This window comes from Grampus griseus, assembly GCF_964374135.1.
Source record: "Grampus griseus genome assembly, chromosome: 12".
NCBI lineage: Eukaryota > Metazoa > Chordata > Mammalia > Artiodactyla > Delphinidae > Grampus > Grampus griseus.
In genome coordinates this window covers 88786425-88811834 of record NC_139006.1, presented here as the reverse complement: position 1 = coordinate 88811834, position 25410 = coordinate 88786425, and the positions used below count along the sequence as shown (strand labels likewise).

General features: G+C 52.3%; 1 protein-coding gene across 1 annotated transcript in view; it reads left to right on the top strand.

The window, feature by feature from the left end:
* Positions 1 to 11481: 11481 nt before the first annotated feature.
* Positions 11482 to 25410, top strand: part of PARD6G (par-6 family cell polarity regulator gamma) — a 105793-nt gene continuing 91864 nt past the window's right edge. Inside the window, exon 1 of the mRNA XM_082668008.1 lies at positions 11482 to 11703. Coding sequence (XP_082524134.1) covers positions 11632 to 11703 — 72 coding nt within the window. The 5' untranslated portion in view covers positions 11482 to 11631. The remainder of the gene's footprint in view (positions 11704 to 25410) is intronic.

The following is a 25410-nucleotide window of genomic DNA, read 5'->3' as shown; positions in this document are numbered from 1 at the left end:
GATGTAGAGTTTAAATGCAGAATCTCTGGGACTTCCCTGGTGGTTCAGCGGTGAAGACTCAACGCTTCCACTGCAGGGAGGCAGGTTCAATCCTTGGTGGGGGAACTAAAATCCCTCATGCTGCATGGCCCGGCCTAAATAAATAAATACACAAAAGCAGAATTTCTGTTCTCAAGGTGCTGGCTGATGGGGGAGGCAGAGAATAATTCCTGTGCCCCTCCCCAGAGTGGAAGTGTCAGAGCCAGCCACAGTCGAGGATCCCTATGGGGGATGCGGGGTGGGAGGGGCAGCCGCAGGAGGAGGCGGCTTGGTGAGGAAGGGAAGGGACCCAGGGCTCCGGCCAGCGAGGCTGCCTCACAAGACGGCCTGGGAGACACTGTGTGGACAGGATCACAGGCCCCTGAGGACGGGGGCTGAGCTGCTGGTGGGACCAACGGGGAGGCCCTGATAGAGGGTTGGGAGACTGCAGGGTTTAGAGCGAGCCCTGGGCCCCTGTGAGGATGATGCAGGGGAGCGGGGCCCTGCAGAGAGCAGCTAGGAAAGGCTGCAGGCATCCAAGCAGACGCCAGAACAAGATCGCACCAGGTGACCACATACAGGCGGTAGACGAGATTGGGTGACTGCTGGGCAGGTGGGGTGGGATGGCAGACAGGGGGCACATCACGGGGAGCGTCTAGGAGCAGCAATCTGGGGAGAGAGGAGCGAGGGCAGAAACGATGAGATTTGCTGTATAGGTCAAGCCATAGTGACAAGTGTCCAGACGGTCTGCCTGAGTGCATGATTTAGATCTTGCGAAATATGAGTAGGAAGGAAGGAGGAAAGAGGAGCCCAAGTTCTGCTACTTGCTTACCACTTTGAGGATAGGAGGGATGTGAAGATTCCACAGTGAGTGAAAGTCTGAGCAGTTATTCTCCCAGTAAAATGGGGAGATCCAGGACTAATCAAGGAGAAGAAGACACCAGAAGGGGATGCAGACATGTGGATAAGGGGAAATGAACAGGACCAGAGATCAGAAGAGGACAGTCCGAGGGAACCCAGTGGGCTTCCAGTTTGTCCTTGGGGTTTTTCGTAGGACACGCTAGAACAGCTAGAGTGGGTGCATATTGAGGACAGAGGGCCTCTGGTTAAAGGACTGGATGTCAAACTGGGTGTTGCCTGAATCCAAACCTTGTCTTCCTTAGGCTAAGGAAGTTCCTTGTTCACTTTCTTCACGTGCTACTGTGAGTTTTATAATCGCGTACTGGAGCACCACCTTCCAGGAAGATTTCCACCCAGTTCTAAGAGTGCTGGGTTAACCCGTAACAATCTAGAATGAATAAACTGTATCCAGACAGGGACAGACAGAGAGACAGAAATGACAGTATGATGTGACGAGTGCTATGACGGGGAACATTCAGGGGAACAACGAAGCCAGCAGGAGGACCAAGGGGCTGTGCTGGGCCGGCCAGACCGGGGTGTGGGGTGGAGAGCCTCCGCGAGGAAGGACGCAGCTGTTTCCTTGAACAGCTACAGGTGTTGGTTTGGCGGGAGGTCACCGGACCAGAAAATGACCAGCAGGGGACGCTGAGGGGAAGACCAGGCACCAGGAAAAGGCAACTGCTACCCCAGCTCAAGACATTCAGCCGGCACCTCGGGTTCACCCAGGCCTGCTCTGGCCTTCTGCTCCTCTAGCACAGGCCACCAAGACAGCTCTGGGCAAAACTGTGCCCTCGCTCACCTCCCACCCAACCCCCTCCTCACCCACTTTGGGTCTTGATGAACCCAGAGCAGCAGGGATGCGTACCATCCTCCCAGTCGGGGGTCAAAGTCTATAAGCTCATCCCAGCGAGCCAGCCCTCTGGGTCCTTCCAGCACACTCCCAAGTGCAGTGATGGAGATGCAGCTGGAATCCAAATTGCACAGCCTGCTCACTTCACCTTCCGTCGTTAAGAAAAAGGTCTTTACCCGTGGAACATACTTTGCATTTACACATTCACCCCATTTTTGGTCCCTTAAAAAATACATTTTCTTAGGGACTTTTACACCAAAGTGTCTTCTGGAAAGCAAACGTTCAGTAATACGATTTATGTTCAGTACAGTTTCGTTTTATGTGCGTACACGTGTACTTAAAGAGGGCCGTGTCTAAAGTGATGTGCCTAGCGTGCCATTTCCTTGAAGTCTGAGGCATCTGACGGTGAGCGTGCCTGATGTTTACGATTGCTGCTTTCATAGAGCACTGTTTTCCCACGTTTATCTCCAGACCCAAGGATGGGGAACAAAGGCAAAACAGGTCTGCACACTGCAAAATGTCTTCAGGAATCTGCAAACCCCGCTTCTTACAGAGCTAAAGGTTAAGGACCAGGACAGTGAAAGGGTATGCAGGGCAGGGAATAGCAAGCAACCAAAGCAAGGTGTCTGCGAGCAGCCCACCTCCTCCGTCAGGAGCTGCACCTGGAGCTGGTCTCTGTGTTTGGGCAGCCCTTGTGCTTCACAGAAGCGGTGCTGAGCCAGGGTGGAGCAGCTGGCCACAGACACCACCTGCCAAGCACCCACTCTCAGTCCTGAGCTAAGGTTAAACCATAATTACATTTATTTGCTTATTTATTGTGACAGGAAACGTGCTCAGTACTTGGAGTGACTATATTCTCCCCTATTTTATTTTTTAACCCACTTTATGAGGGTATCATTGACATACAGAAAGCTGTACGTAATTAATATATATGCAACTTCGTGAGTATGGAGACAGATTACACCCATGAAACCATCACCACAACCTACACCGCAAACATATCTGTCACTCCAAAGGTTTGCTCCTGACCTGTTCGTTCCTTTATTTATTATTATTGCTATTATCATCATTTGTGTGTATGGCAAGAACACTTAAGAAAGGAACCATCCTCTTAGTAAATTTTAAGCACACAGTACGGTGTTGTTAACTACAGGCACCATATTATACAGCAGAACTCCAGAACTTGCTCATCTGGCATAACTGAAACTTTGTGCCCTTGGACTATAGCAGCTCCCAATTTCTCAGGGACTCAGAAGGAGTAACCTATTGCCTCGGGCCTTGACAGCTGGGAGGAAGCAGAGCCTTGGTGTCTTCCCGCTCTGTCCAGACCTGTGCGCGTCGGTAAATGCTCTGCTCCTAGCTGCAGCCCCTTGCTCACATGCCCTGGTATAAAACCCCAAGTTTGGACCCCGGGCCACCCATGCATGAGTGGCAGAAACCCTTCCCAGGGACCTCCCTCTGCCAAGTTTCCTTGGCCTTCTCCCTCCCTCCCTCCCATGCCTCTCCTTGCTTCCCCTGAAGAAGGAGTTAGTGGAGAAAAGGGAAGCCCGGTGGCTACAATCACACACACACACACACACACACACACACACACACACACACACACACGCACGCACTGCTCCCTGCTGTGAGGGCTGCTCTGAGTGGTCAGTGCATTCATACATTAAGCCTCATGACAACCTCGGGAGGGGAGTCCTCACTGTATCCCCATTTCACAGATGAGGGTCCGAGGCAGAGAAGAGCAGTAGCACATCCACCTCACACAGGATGAGGCCCAGACGCCCCTAACCTGTGGCTCACCTGGCTCCAGCCACAGCCACCTCAGGTTCTAGGAGACTCTGCTGGGTCTTTTCCACAAATCCCTTCGAGACCTACAGGCTCTTAACTAATCTACGAGGGCAAGTTACACAAGTTCATCTGAAAAACACCCCTGGCAGGTTTCTAGCCAGCTATGAGCACATGAAAAACTGAAGACAGATGGGAGAGCCCAGGTTACAGAAGAGGACGAAGCAGCTGCTTCGCTGGCGAAGTAGGAGAAGGGAGAGCTTCTACAAGCTTTCTTCAAGGAAAAGAAGGTGTGTGGCTGGGAAGGAGGGGCGTGTGTACCCTCTCAAAGCCCCGTCCTGAGGAAGGCGTACAACCTGGACCAAGGCCAAGTGCCAGCCAATGTCTTCAGAAGGGAAGAAAAGTATAAAATAAGTAGCTCTGCTTGGAGTGTTTGAGATCGAGCTGTGAGGGGCAGACGCCAGCATCACTGCACTCCAGCACATGTTCATGCCCAGAGGCACATTCTCCACGGGGAACTGCGGACATTTGTAGAACATATCTGCCCTTTTTCTGCACAGATGAAGAACCTGAGAATCACAGAACTGAAGTCTCCCGTGGAGGAGCACGCACCGTTTACAGGTTGTAAATAGTTTCAGGAGGTCACCGCTGCCGACCAAACCCCCAGCTTCACGTGCATTTAGGCACACAGGTGGGTCGGGAGTCAGGCAGGATCCTTTTGCAGAGCTGCTCCACTAAACTTCCCCTCTAGTAAGGTTTTGATTGCAGAAATGCACACTACGGCAGAAGATAACTGAGAAGAAGTCAAAGTTCCCTGTGATTCCCTCCCAAGAGATACGCGCCACTAACCTACCGATCCACCCGTCTCCTTTCAGCCTCAGGCTGAGCCCCTCGGGCCTGGACTTCAGTCTGGCATGGACACCATACCCCGCACTACCCCAGATGTCCAGTGTAGAGTCGGCAGCGTGCTGGGGCTTGGGGATGGGGCTGTCGGTGCCTGGGAGAGCCTTCTGAAGGGTCAACTCCGAAAGGCCCCGGCTGTGGAGTAGGGTGGGAGGCTGTGTCTTCGTCACACCTCTGCTACTTATCAGTTGACCCTGGAGTGTCGCGACTCAAGGGTGCTCCACAGAGCAGCCGCCACCTCACTACTCATTGGCCTAATTTGTCTCTTTCTACCCCAAATATACATTGTACATTACCAGTGAGACCAAGACCAAGTCTGCTAGCGCCAAATCCAGCAGCCACTCCCTCTGGCTTTTCAGACCCTGCTCTACAACAGAGGGGAGGGTGGGGTAAGGTGCACTCTGAGTCCATGGAATTCGGAGAGCTAACAAGGCCCTCAGTTCCCAGATCCTAAGGCCAGGGCAGTGGGTCACTCATCAAGAGTGGACAGCAAAAGGTCCTTAAATTTGACCAAGCTACAGGAGAGGACCATCACCCCCTTGTGGGCAGGAAGAGGGTTGGCTGTCTCCTGAGCTTCTCCTGGAGGCCAGCATTACCACATACATAGGTTTCTCATCCTCAGCACTGCTGACATTCTGGGCTGAATCATTCTCTGTGGTGGGGTTCGTCCTGGGCATTATGGTGTGTTTAGCAGCGTCCCTGGCCACCTGCCACTAGCCCACCCTCCAGACATTGCCAGGTGTCCCTGAGGAGGGAGGGTAAAACTGTTCTGTTCAGGAACCCCTGCACTTACCCTGCTGCTCTGGCCAGCCCAGGGGCCACCATGCATGCAGGACTCACCTCCTAACCAGGCATACCGGGGAGGGTGGGCAGGGAGGGTACAGGCTGGAGTCTCTTCTCCACCAGAGTTGACATCCAAAAATCCTAACTGCTGATTCTGCCACTCCCATGAGGTTGACATTTCTCTTCTCTCTTTTCAGGGTTTGAAAACAACTTATCTCTCTGCATTTTCATTATTAAATCCCTTTCTTTCTGATGAAAGTGCCTTTGGTCCCCGAGTACCTAGAAGTTTAAGATTTTAAGCCTACGGCTACTTCCATCTTAGATACTGATGACTGTGAGAGCAAATCTAGGCCTTTTGGGAAACAGATTTTCGGGGTCTATAGCATGTTTCCTTTTTGATACTGGCGGGCTCGGGTACCAGTTTGGGATGGATTGTTTGAAGCCAAAGATTTGAGGAGGACTGCACCCTTACACCTGCCTATTTTCCAGTCTCCATCTGAAACTAGCCTGTGTACATGGAAAGCGTGAACCTCTGCAGCCCGGGCCTCAGTGAAGGAACACCTCTGGCTGGGCTGTGTTGGTTCATCTCAAGGACAGTGTGCTCACTCCTGACACCCTCTCCACCCCAGACCAGGTGAGGCATTGCTGGGAAGGTGCAACCTCCAGCCACTTTTATTGGCAGACCGCTTTAAAGACTTCAAAGTGGGCCCACATGGTGTCCTCTTGTTGCCAGGATATCGCCTTGAAGTAGGCGAGGGAAGCACGGCGGTGCCTACCTTACAAAGAAAGAACGCTGAAGCTCAGTTCAGTGACTTGTCCAAGTTGACCTAGATCCAGGTCCTTCATAAGATGCCTGCAGGCTGCACAATGGAAATATGAGGCCTCCACACACTCCCAACTCTTCTGCTGAGAGACTCCAAATTTAACTTCATTTAAATCTCTGGATACCTGACTAGGCAGCTAGCTCAGAGACAACTAACGGAACAGCAATCAACATCTTGTATCTGGCCTGTGGGGCAAGCATGCACCTTCCAGCCATAGAGAGCCTCCCAACGAGGCCTCCCAGGGCTCTGTGACCCCATGGTGTGTGTCAGGCCGGGACCTGTGGAGAGCTTTTCAATTATGCTTCTGAACTTTGAAGAGATTTTTCCACCTGAAGGCTCCACTAGGCAAGTTGGTTTGTCTACACCCAACCCACCCACAGTCTTGAAGCCCTAAAGGATCCTGTTCAAGTCTCAGCTGGACACTCAGGCCCCACATGCAGACAGGCAGCTTTCCCAGCCTTCCCTCCTGCGGACCACGCCGACCAACAAGTGACCGGCAACAGAAGAGAGAAGAGAAGAGAGATGGGTGAGAAAGGGTGCAGATGTTCAGGTGCAGATCGCGCTGCAGCGGGCCTGGGGGATCCCTAACAAGTGCCACGGGAACACGTGTTATGGGGCCTTGGACCACACGGGCCACAAACGTGGCAGAGGCGATCTTTCCTCCGCCAAGCCTGGAATCCTGTGGCTTCCAGCCTTTCCTCTCTTCTGCCCCAAGGGCGCTGTTCATCCTCCCTCTGCCTCTAGCGCTCCTTCTTAAAACATCTGGGTGGGAGCTCGCCGTGAGCATGCCCGGAGCCTCTCCTACCCACACCAGACGAAGGTGCCCACTGTCAGCCATAACCTGTGACTCTCCTCGGAGCCAAAGACCTGCATTCAGATTAGGAAATTTCCCTTTGAGAGAAAGTCAGCACCTCTGTACACAGTTTACTCTCCCACTTGCCCACTGTGTATCTCTCTGACATTTTTTTGTTCTACCTGGAATTTATTAAGTTTTGCATAGATGACAAACTAATATACCAGGTCCTTTGTAGCTTTCAGACAAGCAGACATCCTCAGCCTGCTGTCTGGAACAGTTTTCTCCTGGCTCTCTGTGGAAATTTCTCAGCATTTTGTCTGCCTGCTTACTTCACTTGTGCCTTGTTGTGGAACTCTGTCTACATGTCTGGACCACTGGCCACCCTTCTCTTAAGGGCAGGGACCGTGACTCGCTGCCTCTCTGATTGTAGTCCCTGGCATGTAACAGCATATGTAGTAAAAGGAAATGAAAATTAAATTGTGTGTATTGCAGTTTGTCAATCTATATTGAAGGGTTTAGGGATAGGTGTGCTTTATGGCCTAGTAATTCCATTTTTAGGAGTTGATTCTAATGAAATCAGAAATAAGAGAATTCAATAAACACAGCATTATATAAAACCTAAACATTGGAAGCATTCTAAATATTCAATAATGGAATGATTAAAAATTATACCTGTATTCATATTTGCAGTTATTAAAAACTATATTTTCTAAGAACATTTAATGAAAATGTTTTTTATATAACATGAGGTTAAAAAAAAAGCAGGTTGTGAAGCTGGTTAAACAGCATGATCAAAATTTTGTGAAATATATAAACATAAATGCAGAAAAATGAAATACAGGTAAAATATACCAAAAAGGTAATAAATACAGTTGATTGCTGAGCAGTTTGATTATGGGTGATTTTAACTTCTTTCTATTATGTGTTTGTATTCTCCATATTTCTTTTACAATGAACTTATGGTACATTTATAATTACATAACTTATAAATTATAGTCATTTATGGTATATTTGATAATAATGTTTTAATTGGTTAGGTTACCTAATATTTATTTGTTTTTTTCAAAAAGCCACCTCCTGCATTTATTTATTGATTCTATTATTCTTTTCCTAATTCAATCTTTCTACTTCCCATCCTACAATTTTATTTTATTGTTATTGTTTTAAATTTTTACATTTGATCTTTTATTCATTTATTTTCATTCTCACTTATTTATTAGTATAATTACTTACTATAACATTTTCCTCTGAGCACTACTTGAACTATATCATATACACTCCGATCTATGGTTTTTCATTATTACTTTAGATATTTTAATCTGATTTTTATTTACTCATTTATTCAAGGTGTGTGTATTTTCATAACAGTTTGAGTTCATAAAATTAGCTTCCAGACAGTAAGGATTTTTGTTGTGGTGTTTATTTTCTAATTTTTTCTTTCATTCCTATTTTTAAAACATTGTGACCACATATACATATCAATATCTATCTATATATTGATACATATATATTAATACTCTTTTTATACTTTGGAATTATTAGTGTTTACAAACTAATTTAGGGATCAGCAAACTTTTTGTATAATGGGCAAGACTGCAAGAGTTTTTGAGTTTGTGACCCATGCAATCTCCCTCTCAGCTATTCAGCTTTGCACCTGGAGCACAAAGCCAGCCACAGACATGAAAGAACGAGCATCCCTGTGTTCCAATCAAACCTTATTTACAAAATCAAGCAGCAGAGCAGATTTGGCACATGGGCCGTAGCGTGTGGCCCTGTCCTAACATATGTCCTGATACACAGTTATTTTGTGGATGTTCTATGAAAACTGCAAAAGGACCATTGTCTGTCTTTAGGCAGAATTCAATAGTTATATAAGTTCAATGACTAAGTTTACTATTCTTTACCTATTACTGTGCATTTTAACAAAGGTACATTAGGTAACTTCTCATTCTATTTCCTGCCATTTTATTTTATGAATGCTGAGCCGTGCAGTGTTCATATATATTAGACCTTCATGTTGGCATACCATTTTTCATTATGAAGGATCATTTCCTTTTGTGTGTGTGTCCAAAATATAGAGCCTTTTATTTAAATATCATGTAAGAGATGTCTAAAGTCTGTACAATGACTGAGTAAGCTTAATATAACAGGAGTAAGGAATAACTATTCCTAAAGAAAAATTTTGCCCACATGACTTGTTTTCCTTAAAAAAAAAACTGTCGTCTGTGGTATCTGAAGGCTCATTTTCATTAAATGAGGTAATGCCTTTGTCCCTAAAGCAACATAATCTTAAATTAAGAACCCCCATTTTCTCCCTTTTACTGATATTTTAAATTTCATCCTTTCTATGTCACTTTGTTGTAGTTATGTCTCTTGTTTACCGTTTTTTAAAAAAATATTTATTTGGCTGCGTCGGGTCTTAGTTGCTGCACGCGGGGATCTTCGTTGCCCCTTGGGGATCTTCGTTGCGGCGTGCGGGATCCAGTGCCCTGACCAGGGATCAAACATGGGCCCCCTGCATTGGGAGCGTGGAGTCTGAGTCACTGGACCGTCAGGGAGGGCCCCTCTTGTTTGCTGTTTTTGACTGGGTATTACTTAGTGAACAAATCTGAAAGTCTTAAAATAGGTGAATTTTATCTCACTCACATTTATAGACATGACAGATGTATATATATATATATATATATACTCACAGTTCCTATTTACTGTGTTATTTTTTCTGTCTATAGAATTTAATAAGTATTTCACAACGTGTTTGCATTCGTTTCACACCCCTCTCTCTCTCTCTCTCTATATATATATATGTATATATACATAAAATGTTCTGAAAATTTGAGGGGTTATATTGTTTTCTAAATTTGTTCTTGATTACATTTATTTTTTTAACGTAGTTTAATTTTTTTTTTAGAAATTTATTTTTTATTTATTTATTTTTGGCTGCGTTGGGTCTTCGTTGCTGCACGTGGGCTTTCTCTAGTTGCGGCGAGCCGGGGCTACTCTTCGTTGCGGTGCGTAGGCTTCTCATTGCCGTGGCTTCTCTTGTCGTGGAGCACTGGCTCTAGGCGCACAGGCTTCAGTAGTCGTGGCACGCGGGCTCAGTAGTTGTGGCTCACGGGCTCTAGAGCGCAGGCTCAGTAGTTGTGGGGCATGGGCTTAGTTGCTCCGCGGCATGTGGGATCTTACCGGACCAGGGATGGAACCGGTGTCCCCTGCATTGGCAGGCGAATTCTTAACCACTGCGCTACCAGGGAAGTCCTTGATTACATATAAAACCATAGATTTAACTAACACACCCTTCTGTATGTATAATAATTAAATTAGCATGTTTGTATTTCCTCTTCCTTTTCCTCCTATGAATTTACACTAAGAAAAATTATATAATAAACTAAAATTGGATTGTAAACTCGTATAGTATACTTTATAATAATTTTGAAACACCTATTTGTCCTGTGTTCTTAACTTCATTACAAATTCCTCAAGAGCGAGGATGTTGGTTTTGGCAGCCCCGCTTCCCCATCTCTCTAGATAATAAGTACTCATGTCATTGCTAACAACTGATGACCTCTTTCTCCTAACATGTTCTTTTTTCTACCAGCCTTGGCAGAAGTCTTCCTTCTCATCAGACAGGCCTATACGATGCTTCTGACCATTCCCTATCCCTTTACTTCGGCCTATGCTAGACTATGCCTTAGGAGTTTGCCTCCGGCAGAACCTTCGCCCAGACCATCTACCACCTGGCAGCTCCTACGGACACGTGGACCCAAGGGCGTCACGCCTCCGATGATTCCCCTATTATCCAAGACAACGTTAAAGATCACCCCAGATCAGCCCCCTTCCCTGGCCGACGGGTGGAGGCAAACAAAATCTTGGCGGGAGCAAGCAAGGGAGAAAAAGCGTGGGCGCCGAGGTGGGAGTGAGGCGCCCCGCGTGGGTCAGCGCGGCGTCTCTTCCCCGCTCTTGATTTTGCGGACTGGAGCGCGCGCACCTACCCGGTCGCGGCGTCTTTGGGGGCGGGCCCGAGGGGCGGGGCTGGGGGAGGGTCTTCGGGGCACAGGGCGGGGATTGACGGCGGGTTCGGGGGGCCGGGTCGGCGAGCCCTGGGCGGGGCGTTGGGTGAGTCCTCGGGGGCAGGGGGCGTGTCCTCCAGACTCGGGAGGTGGATCCTCAGGGCGCGAGTCTGGGCCTTGAGGCTCGTGGGGCGGGTCCTCGGGAACGTGAGCCGGTTTTCTCGGCGTGGGGCGTGTCCTCGGGGAACAGGTCCTCGGGACGCGGGGCGGGGACAGGCGACTGATCCACGGGGCGCGGAGCAGGACGTGGGCCCTTGGGGCTCGTGAGGGCGTGCCCTCCGAGCTCCGGGCGTGTCCTCGGGGTACGAGTGCTGGCGACGCGGGGCAGGTCGTCGGCGCGCGGGGCGGGGCGTGGGGCCGGGTTCTCTGGGTACGGGGCGGGGATTGGCGGCGGATGCTCTGGGCGCGGGGCGGGGATTGGTGGCGGATACTCTGGGCTCCGGGCGGGACGTAGGTTCTAGGGGCTCGGGGGGCGGGTCCTCGGGGCGGCGCGCGCCGGCTTCCCCTGCTCCTCCCGCGCGCGGCCCCTGGAGTGCCCAAGGCGCGCGGCCAGCCCAGCTCGGGCCGCTGCACTCGAGCTGCCCCGCGGCCGAGCGAGCGCGGGCCGGGGTCGGGGCCGCGGCGGTGGGTATTGCACCCAGGGTCCTTCTGCAGCCCCCGTAGCGAGGAGCGAGGGCGAAGACGAGGCTAAGCGGGGCCGGAACCATGAACCGGAGTTTCCACAAGTCTCAGACCCTGCGCTTCTACGACTGCAGCGCGGTGGAAGTCAAGAGCAAGGTGAGCCGGGGGCCGGCGGTCTGCGCCCCCCACCCCCGCGAATGAATGGGCACCCCGAAGGGGACTGGGAGGTGCGAGACGGGCCGGCGCCAACTTTGGAACGCGGCGCCGTCCGTGGGATGTGCAGGGGTCCCGCAATCCTTCCCGCCCCTGCGCGCGCACAAAGCCCGGCAGCCCGATAGGGTTCAGCTGGAGCCCCGGCGCTCGGAGGGCCGCGCGGCCGCCTGACCCTTCGCGAGAGCGGCTCTTTTGTTCCACAAGCTGGCGGCGACCCGGCGCGCCGCACGGTGGAGGGGCGACATTTCCGGGGCGACCCAGGGGCTGCTCGGATTCGGGGCCGTGGAGGGGCCTCGGGGGCCCGGGCCAGGGGAGGGCCCTGGCCGCGCCGCCTCCTTCATTGCGGAGGAGTCTCGGAATCGGTGAGGGGAGACGGGCAGCCGGTCCCCGATCCCCGATCCCCGGACCGGACCCCCAGCTCCCGGCCCGGCCCTCTGTACCAGTCCCTCAGCCTCCCGGCGCGCCCCAGGCCCAGATTGCCCGGGCGCGCCGGGCCGGCGGCCCCTCCCGCTGCCCGCGCCCCGGCCCCAGCGTGCCCGAACTTGCGGGTTGCTGTGCGCGTTTGGGTAATTGGCTGATAGGATCTGGCGCTTCTGCCCTTTGCGGGGGCGGCTACTTCGCGGCAGACGCTTTTGTCTGCGAGGGTCTCAGTGGTGGACCCCGCGGCGGAGGAGGAGTTGCAGTTGTTCAGGGTCCTGGAGGGAGGGGGCTCAGCTTACCGCTGCCTGGGATCCGGCTCTCGCCCGTTCTCTGCGCGCCCCCCGCCTCGGTCAAGCAAGGCAGAGGCAACTGAGTGGTTGGTGGGAGGGGGCCGGACCCGAGGGTGGGCTCTGACCTCCAACTCTGCGCACGCTTGGGTCGCGGGGCGTGTGTGACCCGGTCCGGTCTCTGGGAAGACGAACCCGGCGGCCCCCTGCCTGGGTTGCCCCTACCGGGCAAGGGGGGTGCTTTGGCGTAGGAGTTCCAGGGCTTCCTCCGAGGATGGGGGATTCTGTGCGGGAACCCCACTGCAGTGAGTTGCGGCATTTCATCACCATCTTGTTGGACAGTCTTTTTAGGAACCCCTCATCTCTAACTACCCCGTGTGCTAATTCCGGGACCCTTGCCCTGCACTCCTCCCCGCTTTTAGCCCCAGAGTGCCCACACCCCGGAATCAGAAGTGCCCGCTGTGAGTTGCGTGGGGGAGAAGAACTGACAGGCGTGAGTGGGAGCCCCAAATAATTGACGTTTCTTCAACTCAGTGGGAAGGTGGCTTTGTGGAGCTCATTGTCGCCTGCAGTAGCCACTGAGCCCGTGTGGTGTTTCGTTTTAACTGTTTATTTTGAGATCATCACAGATTAACAGGCAGTTGTGGAAAAGAATACAGAGACTTCCCCAAAGGTAACATCTTGTATCACAGTGTCGCATTCAGGACCTCATCAGACTTGTTCACGGGGTGTTTTTGGGTCACACACTTTTGTCGTGTGCTCATTCCTGAGACCCAGCACGGTCACAACACAGACCACTTCGAACGCAAGGGTACCTCCTGCTGCCCTTTCACAGTGGCAGTTTGGTTCTAAGTGATTAACATCACATGCTGTTCCTGAGTCTCACTGGCCACATCCCCTGTGCTCAGTAGCCACGGGCGGCTTGCAGCTGCCTGACCAGATTCAACTCCAGAGGGTCCGTCCAGAGGGACAGCCCTGGAGGAAATGCCCTCACCAGGCCTTATCTTGCAGTTCTGCACTGTGGACACTGTGAGGACCCCTGGGGACTGGAGAGTAGGCATCTGCCTTTGCCTCTCCTGGGGAACCGGGGGCTGTGGGCGTTCGGGTGGCCCAGCGGATTGCCTCAGGCTGCCCCACCTTCTTGACTGCCCAGTGAAGAAGGGGCACTGCCCCATGGCCCAAGCCTGGGTTCAAGTGCAGATGCATTGAATGCTCCACCGGGGGTGAGTGGCAGAGCGAGAGTTTTGGTTGAATTTGGGAGCACCCCTGGCAGGCCACACCAGCCTGGGCCCTGCCGGGCTGGCTGGTTATACACACAGCACCATGACTGACCCCCGCCCTTTTGGAAGAGGGGGCTTGCCTTACTGTTTGTCCAGAGGGTCCACGCGGCTCGTGCGTCTGTACACGCCCTCCCACCCACCCACTTGGTAGTGAATACTTGCACGCATGGAGTCCATCTGTGCAGGGAGCGTTAGTCCAGCTGCTGATGTCAAAATATGGGAGGCCAGACGTTACGACAGTGATGTCTTTCCACCATCTAAAGGTAGCACCGTAACACCTGGGTTTGTATGTGGAGGAAGTGGTGCCCGGGAGCTGAGTCCGGCCGGTTCTGCCACCTACCCTTTGGAGTTTTCAGGCAAGTTATTTAACTGTTCTGAGCCTTAGTTATTTCATCTGTAAAATGGTCATTGTACCTATTCCACTAGCCCCCCAGGATCAAATGAGGTAATGAGTGTGAAGTACTTTTAAACCGCAGAGCACCCACAATTGTAAGAGTTAAGCCCTGCAGGTCAGGATTCTGTGGCATTTCAGGGTATCAGGTCTGAAAATCTGATCCTCTCAGAATTTTTGGCATTAGCCATCTGCCACAGCTGGTCAGTTCCCAAAGCGTCGGAGGCAGAGACATTATCTTGACCTGGTGGGTCTTCCCCATCGTATAGCCCCTGGCTCTCCCCCAGCATTTCTGTTTTAATACCTGTGATGCATCTATTTCTCTCCCCACCAGCTGCATTTCTCTGCACTTTGGAGTATAATTGCTTTACAATGGTGTGTTAGTTTCTGCCTTATAACAAAGTGAATCAGCTGTATGTATGCATATATCCCCATATCCCCTCCCTCTGTGTCTCCCTCCCACCTTCCCTATCCCACCCCTCTAGGTGCACGCACTTCTGACTCCCCAGTTCTGGTTCATGGGGCCGCCATTTCACACTCACTCTTTTTCCTCTCTCCCTGTAAGACCTGCAGTGGGGAGGGGCTGTGCAGCTGTCTGCGGGAGCATGTTTCAGGCCGAGGGGAGCAAGTCTTGGCCCATCAGAGGGGCAGCAGGAAGGCCAGTGCTGGGGGAGGGGTCTGCAGGGGCAGAGTAATTGGGGATGACTTGTTTGAGGAGAAGGCAGAAGGCCCCCCGGGGCCATTGCGAGCCACAGGCCTGAAAAGCCTAGAGGAGCACAGCTACCCATGTCCGCAAGCTGCTGTTCACTGAGCCCTCACCCTCTGGCTGGAGGCCCCTGTGTTAAATGAGGCCCGTGTTGTCCCGGTTTCCTTACCCCTCAGGCCTCATCCGTGTTCTCTTCAGCCTCTGGGTCCCGTTTATGTGGCTTTCCCCCCACCTGAAATGTTTTCTCGAAGAATCTGCCCTATCCTGACCACCCTCTCCTACAAGGCCCATCTGATGTCTTCACCAGGCCAAGCCTTATGCATCCTCTGACCCCTTCCCCGTGTTTCTCTCATCTTACGGCCTTTGTCACGGTGCTGGTGACAGGAACCCAGGACTGTGTTTACACCCCCATGGCTTGTTGTGTTCATTGTGTGAGGGGAGAGTAACACCTCTAAAGGTTTTAATCCAGTTTTGGCTGCTTGGTTTAGGTAATGTTGGAGACTTTTCTGCATTCTAAACAAATACATTATCATTGTAGAAAATGTAGAAACCATAACAGGCACAAGGGGGTAATTCTCACATCCAAAGTGTGGTCGCGTGTCCTTCTGACCCTTTATTATGCATGTATACATGCAGATGTCTTTGTTTTACAGAATCAGAGGCATATTTTATAGGTATATTATTCTGTAGCCTTCAAGTTTCCGCCTTGAACTTAACAGTGAAGTGTTTTCTCATGTCATTAATAATTTTAGAAAACATATTTTTGAAATGACCACGTAGTATTCCATCTTATGTGTAAACCATAATTAATCTAACTAATATCCTATTGGGTTATTTCCAGTTTTGTCCTAGAATAAACAATGCTGTGAATAACAACTTTGCATTTAAATCTTTATATAAAGAGTACATATAGAACGTATATCATAAAAAGTATACAAAGAATACTGATTCCCTTAATTCAATGCAGAACTTTTATTATGTCTTTAGGACAGATTCCTAGAAGTGAAATTACTAAGTGAAAAGTCTGCACATGTTTAAGGCTTTGAGTACGTATTGCTGAATTTCCTTCCAGAAAGTCTCTTCTATACATGTGTACCTTGTTGCATGTCTAGCCCTCTCCCTCCCTCCAGTCCTGGGTATTTTCTTATTCTATCCCATTTAGATAAGTGAAACACCACCCCATTTAATTTGTTTTCTTGGGTTATTAGTGAATAGAAAATTCTTATATTTGTTAGCTACTTTATGTCTATTTTTAGCTGCCTGTCTCCTTCCACCCTTCTTTTTTTTGATTAGTGTTCTTATTTTCTACTGAGTGATGGAGCTGCTCGTCCCAGGAGATTTTCCAGTCAGTGCAGATGGTGCTAGGTGACAGTGTTCCCTGTGGTCCCAGATCTTGTCTCTGCCGAGGTTGTCGGCTGCCTGGCCATGCCCTTCCACCTGGGGGCTGGAGCCTGGGCCAGGCCCTCCCCATGGGGTGGCTGGGCACTTGCCTCCTGTGGGCCAGTTGAGAACCGCCTGACAGTTTGACTCACCTCTGTGTTTGGCCACACCCTTTTAAGATTCCAGTTTTGTTGTATCCGTGCATGTCTGTGTTTAAACAGGTTCGGTAACTTGATTTGGGGAGTTGCATCTAGAGGACACTCTCATCAGGGACCCAGGTGGGGAGTGTCAGTCTGGTGGGCATGGATGGTGTTGCGGCCCACCTCCTGTGGGTCTGTGACCCGTGAGCAGCAGAAAGCCCTATGGGCGTTCCTAGGGGCACCCCAGTTAGCAGGGGTTCAAGCCCTTTCCTAGGACCCATGACATTTCAGATAGAGGGCTCTTCCAATTTTAGGGAAGGAAAGGAGTGTCAGGGCCTGGGAGATGCAACCATTCAAGATTGCTTCTAGGTGTCAGAAGCTCTAATGTTTGTGAATCACATCCTGAATCGGCAAAAATAGAGAGGCATCCTGCCCCTTTCCCATGAAGGGGCCTCCTGGACTTTTAGAGACAAGCAAGGAAGGAGCTTGGAATGACGATGGCAGAGGCGTCTGTGAAAGGGGCCTCAGGGCTCTGGGGGTTGCATTTGGTCAACTAGCTGTTTCCATGTTTATAGGCTCCCTACTTCCTCTCGGCAGATTTCTCCTCAGCTGTGAACCTGGGGAGCAGTGTGAGGTGCTGTGCCCCTTTCTAGCCCCAACACACACCTGGTAGCCCTCCTCTGAGGCTGCCCTGAACACACGAGGGGTAGAGAGATGGTCCAGGCTGGGTGCTGCCCTCTGTGTATAGGTTGCATTCAAAGTATTTCTTAGTATTTGGTTAACCACATACATATATATTCTAAATACATTACAAATAATAATTCATTAGTCCCCATCACAGCCTTGCCGGATGGGTTCTGTTATAACCTCCCTTACACGAGAGAACACTGAAACGTCAAGGTGGCGCCACTAACCTGGCCCAGGTCAGGGGGCTCAGGCAGTTCGGCTCCAGACCCCATGCTCTTTACCATGAGCGGTCTGTGGCCCTGTTGGAGGAGGACTGCTGCCCCTCTCCCTCTGACAAGCCCTCAAGTCCAGGTCCGGATACTGACGCAAGTGTTCACAGCTCACCCCGTGTAGAATGAGGCAGTCCCTCTCGGGCTGTCTGGATCTGGAGTTTGGAAGGGTTAGGCCTAGTGCTTTGTGGGGAGGAAGCTCTACTTTTCTTCCATCCGGGAGCAGTTTCTAGCCGTGTGGCCTTGAGGGAAGTCCAGTGTTCAGTAGTCATTCTTAAAAGCCTGTCATCCATTGATGTATTCATTTACTGAGCAACTACAGTGTGACAGGTGTGGGGTTCGTGCTGCGGTACAAAGGTAACCAAGACAGCCAGTATCCTCACCTTAAAAACGTATGATCCAATGAAGGATCAGTCACTGATGGGCATATCGGAGTGGGTGGATGCGGGGGTCCTTCATTCTGATATCCGAAGTATCACCAAATCCACAGTTTCACATCCTGAGACCAGAGGTTTCCGGTGCATCCTGGCTGTCTTGCCCACATAGCAAGAGCAGTCGGTGCTCGGGCATCCAGGAGCTGCTCTTATCTTCTCTGGCGTCAGCAACAGCGGTGCCCCCACGGGTTGCTTTGAGATGAGTCAGAGCATCTTCTCCCCTCCTTGCTTCCAGAAGCAGCTGGGCTCTGGTCCCCACTTGTACGCATCTGGGGACTCTAGCTCTCTCCCTGTGCTGCCTTTCTCAGTAGCACGCTCCAGGGAAAACATTCGGCGGCTAAAATGTGACAAGCAGTGCTTTGCATGCAGTAGGTACCCAATAAATGTTAGTTGAGTTGAAATCAGATGATTTTCCTGATAGCTGCTAGTTCAGAAGTGGTCTGTCAGGGTACTTTCAAAAAGAACTGCTTTTTGGGGCAGGTGACCAAAGCTGGATTCACCAATTGACTTATTCCCAGGGCATCTCTGAGAGGGGTCAGGGGCCTTGTCATCTGCCTGCTAGTGCCCCGGAGGGAAAGGGAGAGAACGGGGTAGCAGATGAGCTGAACAAAGAAGAGAAAATTTGGAAGTTCAAAGGAAGCTGATTTAAAAGTCCACGTGGACACGGCTGCTGTTGTTAGTGTCTCCTTATTTCCTTAGTGCTAAATTGTAGGCTGAGAGCTGCAGGGGCCCAGCTCGGGGCATGTCGTCAGAACCAGCTCCTGTGCATCTCCACGAGTGCTGCCCACCCCTCTTCCCTGTAAACCCCATTGGCCCTACCTGCTTCCTCTGCCAGAGCTGCCTGGGCAGCCCTGTGTTACGCATAGGATAGGGGTAGCAGGACAGGGCTCTCACTGTTACAGCTGGGACAGCAGTTACCTTCGATGCCTCCTTTCCCTGTCCCCTAAGTTCAGTGCTTCCCAGGTTCCTGGGGGCCAGGGACATGTGTCCCGCACCCCACCATCCGTCTCTCCGACTCGCCAAGACTGTGTTCCTCTGGGGCTCTGCAAAGATGCTTGCTGGCAGAGGAGACCAAGCGGGTGGGCTCCTCTCACCATCCCCAGCCAGAGCATGCGCTCTGTATTTTGGGGTATATGTGTAGCTTTTTACTTGAGGGAAGTAAAAAAAAAGCTTTTGCCACTTAAGGAGTGTGGAAAGCACCCAGAGCCTCCTGCATGGCCCATCCCTGTTAAGTTCTTAGCTTGTCACTCTCCCCAGGTCCACGGGCTTGTCACCCTCCCCAGGTCCACGGGCTTGTCACCCTCCCCAGGTCCACGGGCTTGTCACCCTCCCCAGGTCCACGGGCTGACCGTCTGCAACCCGATCGTCTCCTACACTTATGCAGGAAGCTCTGCCATGCCTCAAGGCTGAAACAGCTGCCTTTTCAGGAAACTGTTCCAGCGCCGCCTCACACCAGGGAATCTCTCCTGTGTGGAGTGCGGTGTGTGTGACAGTGAAGTACACTAACCTCAGGCGTGTGGCTTGATGAAATTTTACATGTTTGCACACCCGGTGAGCACTGTGCACACAGTGTGGGACATTTCGGCTTTCAGGAAGTGCCTTCGTGCGCTGTATAGTCAGCCCCCATCCCCAGTGTAACCGCCAGCAGGGTCTCTGTCACCAGAGATGAGCCTGCTGGTCGTCAGGCGCGATGTCACAATGCAGTCTGTGTCCGCAGGGTCCATCCGTGTTGTGTGCATCCAGAGATCTGTTTTTTATGGATTCAAAGTATTCCTTTGTGCAGAAGATGTGGCACATACATACAATGGAATTTTACTCAGCCATAAAAAGAAACGAAATTAAGTTATTTGTATTGAGGTGGATGGACCTAGAGACATACAGAGTGAAGTAAGTCAGAAAGAGAAAAACAAATACCGTATGCTAACACATATATATGGAATCTAAGAAAAAATGGTTCTGAAGAACCTAGGGGCAGGACAGGAATAAAGACGCAGACGTAGAGAATGGACTTGAGGACACGGGGAGGGGGAAGGGTAAGCTGGGACGGAGTGAGAGAGTGGCATGGACATATATACACTACCAAACGTAAAATAGATAGCTAGTGGGAAGCAGCCGCATAGCACAGGGAGATCAGCTCGGTGCTTTATGACCACCTAGAAGGGTGGGATAGGGAGGGTGGGAGGGAGGGAGACGCAAGAGGGAGGGGATATGGGAACATATGTCTATGTATAACTGATTCACTTTGTTATACAGCAGAAACTAACACACCATTGTAAAGCAATTATACTCCAATAAAGATGCTAAAAAAAAAAGTATTCTTATGCATCCGTCTGTGTTGCTGGAGGTCCAGGCAGCCAAAGCCTCCTGTGAGCTCCCCTTCAGCGTGCTTGTGAGTTTCACTAGCCGTTCTCGGTGCTGCTGGGGGCCGGCTGGCGGAGGCCCTGGTCAGGCTAGCGCACAGCCCACTGTGGCTCTTCTGGAGCGTCAGGTGTGCGGGCTCCGACCCTGGACTTGGGTGGATTTGGGTGGAGCAGCTGTTGTAGGGTTCTGAGGGTTAAGGAGTTCCCGAAGGCCTTGAGCCACAGCTTATTAATAGGTTGTTGATTACTGAATCCAAACAAATGAGGAATTTGTCTTACAGAATTGAAGGGCCTTCCTAGTCCTTCCTTTATTTATTTAAAAAACTATTTATGTATTTATTTATTTGGGTTCTGCCAGGTCTTAGTTGCAGCGCGCGGGATCTTTAGTTGCAGCACGCAGACTCTGAGATGCAGCATGCAGACTGTCAGTTGTGGCACGCAGGCTCTGAGATGCGACACGCAGACTGTCAGTTGTGGCACGCAGGCTCTGAGATGCAGCACGCAGACTCTCAGTTGTGGCACGCAGGCTCTGAGATGCGGCACGCACGTGGGATCTAGTTCCCCGACCAGGGATGGAACCCGGGCCCCCTGCATCGGGAGCGTGGAGTCCTACCCACTGGCCTGCCAGGGAAGCCCCCCCAAACCCCGACCCGGTCTTTCATTTAATTCTGCAGTTTGAGTTGCTGCTGTCCTGCCTTCCTCTGCCCTGCTTTACCCCGTACTACCTTGCGTGGGCCCTTCTGGTGGGCCAGGTGCTCAGGGAGAAACTGAGACACGACATGAACAAGGACGGGCCTGGTGCTGCTTGACGGGTCCAGGATAGCTCGTGCCACGGTCTCTTTCTATTTTTGAATTTTATTTATTTTTTATACAGCAGGTTCTTATTAGTCATCTGTTTCATACCCATCAGTGTGTACATGTCAATCCCAATCTCCCAGTTCAGCCCACCACCGCCCCCCCCGCCACTTCCCCCCTTGGTGTCCGTACGCTTGTTCTCTACCTCTGCCACAGTCTCTTTGGTGACGGTGCACAGTTGTCCTTTTGAAAACTGTCTGAGTTTCCCACGCGGAACGAAGACCCCCACGGCGGCCTTGACCGTGGCGGGCTGTGGAGCCAGGAGCTTCACGTGGCCTTCACCTAGGGGTGTCCCTGTGTCGCCCTGCAGCTCACCACTCGCACACCTGAGGATGTTGGTGAGCTGCACCCTTTGCCTTCGGGAATTACTTCGCTCTCCCTCAAAGTCCTGCCTAGTGATCCGGCATGTTTATTTTCCGTTTCACGGCGTGAGTGTGCCTGTCGAAAGCTGGATTGTATGTCCGTCAGTCTACAGAGCAGATCTCTCTGTGCCTTTGCTTCCGAGACAGGACGTGGGGCACTGATGCACAGGGGCAGAAAGCGCCCCCGACGGCCTCCTTTGGGGGTGCGTGTTGCCGTGGAAGGACCCTGGGGTCCCTGGTTAAGGGCTGTGGAAAAGAACTGTGAGGACCATTAAGTGGCTGTCTTTCCATGGTCAGCTATGCTAGAGGAACTGGGAGACTAAAGGAATGTTCGCGTCCTGTTTTCCACGCTTGGGGGCCTGAGCGACTGCTTCCCCACCCACAAGCCCTGCCCTTACTTCCCTCGCTGGCCTGGAATAATGATGGGCTGCTGCTGTGGGGCAAACTACTCTGCCTGCACGAAGGTCCTTCACACAGAGGAGGAGGTGGCCCCTGGCTCCTGGTAGCAGCTACAGGTGCAGGACGCGCGGGGCACCCGCATTGCACAAGGATGTGCTCCTTTGGCCTGGAAGGGGATGCAGAAGCCCGTACGTCTGGACGCTCTTGTGGGCAGCAGTGTGTCGGGTTCTCTGGAGAGGAGCTGCCCTGGAGCAGCTTTGTCCCTGCTCGTCTCGAGCTCGGAGTCACCGGTCCTGTGCACCGCCGCCCCGAACTGGGAGCAGTTTCCCAGGAATGCGACCGCACTGCTGGTCAGTGGTGCCTCCGCTCAGCCCACCCGGTGGTGGGTCACAGACTCTGGTCACCGCCAGGCCGAGGATCCGCAGGGACCAGCCCTTGAGAGTGAGCAAGCATGTGCTATCGGGGTTGCCCTGCAGTCCTTCCTGGACTGAGGTTCTGGGGAACGCACAGTCTCTGGGCTCCCTCCCTGCCCCAGGAGCTAGGTCCAGACTGGTGGGAGCAGTTGCCACCCAGGTCACCTCACCTGGAGGAGAGTCCAGGCAGGTGTGACCTCTCGTCAGTTTCCGTGGCGTCTCATGGTTGCAGCTTCCCTTCTCGGAGCATCGGCTGTGTACCAGCTTCCTGCCGGCCCTTCTGCCGGGTGCTCATCACAGATGTTTTCCTTGACGCTCATGACACCTTATACATGGGCTGTAGAGGGGAGGACCTGGGGTCTTGACCAGGCTGTTAGCTCGCCCAGCCAAGGCCCCAGCCAAGTGGCAGAATCAGATCTTAAACCCTCACTTGCTGTGCCGTCCTGCTTCCCATCTAGTTATTATCCCCTGGTTCCACCTCATGGAGGACAGACAACACCTACCTGGTCCAGACGTGCTCTGAAGTCACAGCGCGTGTCTCTCCACCTTCCTCCCCAGCACCTCCTGGACACCAGCTCAGGGCTGCGCTGCTTCTTAAATATCCCTCCTGCATCCTGTGAAATCCCCTCTCCTCGGCAGCCCCATGAGCTCTGGCCTGTGTACAGTCTGACTGGAGGGAGATGGGGAGGGTACAAGGAGAGCCTTTTCCTCTGTAGCACTGCAGAGGCTCTTTGCAACTGTGGTCAGTGTCAGCGGTGACCTCCCAGGTCCCTAGCGCACTGGCCATGTGACTTAGTGGAGGCCCCTTGGATTGCAAGGCTGGGGTGGGCAGCGCCTGCTCAGCTTAGCGCTGAGTCCCCATGCAGAGATCGGGGTTAGGGCCACACTCCTGAGCACAGCTTTTCTCTCACAGAGTTATAAAAAGGTGGTTTCGTTGTGAAAAATGCCCTGAACAACAGCTGCCTGCCAGTGGCGGAAGGGACAGGGCCTATGGAAGCCGCGACTCGCATTCAGAAATCAGGAAGGTGGCTCAGCTGAAGGAGGGAACGCTGCTGTTGGGGGCCCGCGAGCTTCCTGCTCTGTCATTTATAAACCCACACCGGCAAAAGGCCTCACTTTATGATGCTGGCAAGTCTGACTCTTTGAGAAGGGCTCAGTACAGCCCTGGGAATGCGTGTGGAAGGTCTAGCTCAGTGCAAAACTTCTCCATGCGTGCTTGGCCAAGAAGAGCAAAAGCTCCGGGAGCAAAGCGGATCGAGTGCGAGCTGGTGACCAGCTGCTGTTTGCTGGAATCTCACTCCGAGCAGCACATGGACGTGTATTCAGTTCTCACAACAACCCTACGAGGAATATGCTTTGTCCCTCTTATACAAAGGAGGAGATAGGCTTGGAGAAGTTGAAATTATCGAGTCACCCAGCCAGTCAAGGTGAGTCAGGACTTTGAACCTAGTACACTGGTCCAGAGCCTTCGCTCTCAGTGACTCTGCCTTTTGTGTGATAAGCTACCACTGGCCCAGGCAGCGTCCCGCCTCAGCCCATGCCCTCCCTGGACACTGACGGTTTTCCATGCACCCTGAGCTCATGTCCGAACGTGACCTTGCCTCCCCACTCAGGCTGGGGCTCCAGTCCTCTGCCTGAGCGGATTTCTGTTCCAGGAAAGTTCTGTGAAGGCAAAGACAGATGAGCACCCTGGCATTTGCCTCCACACTCTGGCCCAGGTGGACCTTCCAGTCCGCCAGCCCCACCTCAACACCAGGGTCTCCCTGCATGTTTACCCCCAGCTTCTAGAGCAGCCCGACTCTGGTTCATGCTGCTAACCCCACCATGGCCCCCCTTTGTCCACGCTGTCAGCTGGTCTGGGTGCCGTCCCTTCCCACGTAGAGTGTCCCTGTCCCTTGGAATTCTCACCCACACCATGGGCGCTCTTTAGGTCTTGTCTAAATTCTCCCCTGTATTAGCCTCAGTGCCTTCATTTACTAGCCTTGTACCCGTGCACTGTTATGGAATCCTTCCAGGCCTCAGTCTCCCGGTCTGTAAAATGGGAACAGTGACACCTCAGGGTCACGTAGAGCATGCACGCAAAGCTTGGCGCCCACCACACCTCCTCTACCACAGTGGGAACCCCTGCCAGGCAGGGACCACAGACCGTATTCCTAAATCTCTCCTCCATTCTCAGCCCTGCCCCACCGCTACATTTAGCAGTACTGGGTCCACGGGTGCCGGTCACGCATTCATGAGCAGAGGAGTGTGTGCCCACCTGTCTGGAGCACACGTGGGGCTCGTAGAGGTGACCACAAGTGCAGTGGGTTCTCAGTCCCCAGCAGCTGTCTGGCAGCCTCATGCAGGAATTGGTGCTTGTCTGAGCAGTTGTGCAGGTGCTGACAGCTGTACCACCATTGCTGTGAATTGAGGTGGGTGGACGGGGCACAGCAAGGGGCCAGGCTCCGCCCCATCTGACTCACAGGTCTGTGGCCCGATTGTAAACTGTCCCAGCGTGTCAGCCCAGGAGGTCGTCCCATGGCAGGTCCCACACTCTGACAGATGCCTCGTTAGGACGACAGCCTGTGCTACCTGATCATCCCATAAATGGAGGTCTCTCCACAGTTTTCCACGTGGCATGCTGTGTACACATGTTCCTTGGCCCCTTCCTGAAATGGTCCCGAGGTGCTGGCGTTTACCCTATGAATGTACACTCCTGAGATCTTTTATGGTTGGAATGTCGTGTTGATTGTGACTCCAGGACCCACCCCGATGAAGAGCAGGCCATAGGTCACAGCCCACAGGGCTGCCCCAGCAGCCTCCTGGTGCACACAGTGAGGTCCTGCCCCCCGGTGCCTGGGCTGTTGGGAGCTCCTTCGGGCCACATGTGGGTGATGTGCTGCAGCCCCTTCTCCATCTGTTTGTTGCTTTTCTCATGCGCACAGTTTAAACCAGGGCCTGTGTCATGCCGCTTCTTCGTTTACGTTTCTCAGTTTGTCATTACACATTTGCACATGTGATTACTGTTCAGCGTCTCAGTGTTGGGCTCTCAAGCTAAACCATCAGCCTCACGAAGACGCTCATCACTGGCGCAGGGCCTGGCCCGCATTGGGCATTCAGTGAAATCTTGTTGAATGAATGAATGAGTACTAAAAAGTAGCCCAGGGCTTCCCTGGTGGCGCAGTGGTTGGGAGTCCACCTGCCGATGCAGGGGACACGGGTTCGTGCCCCGGTCCGGGAGGATCCCACATGCCGCGGAGCGGCTGGGCCCATGAGCCATGGCCGCTG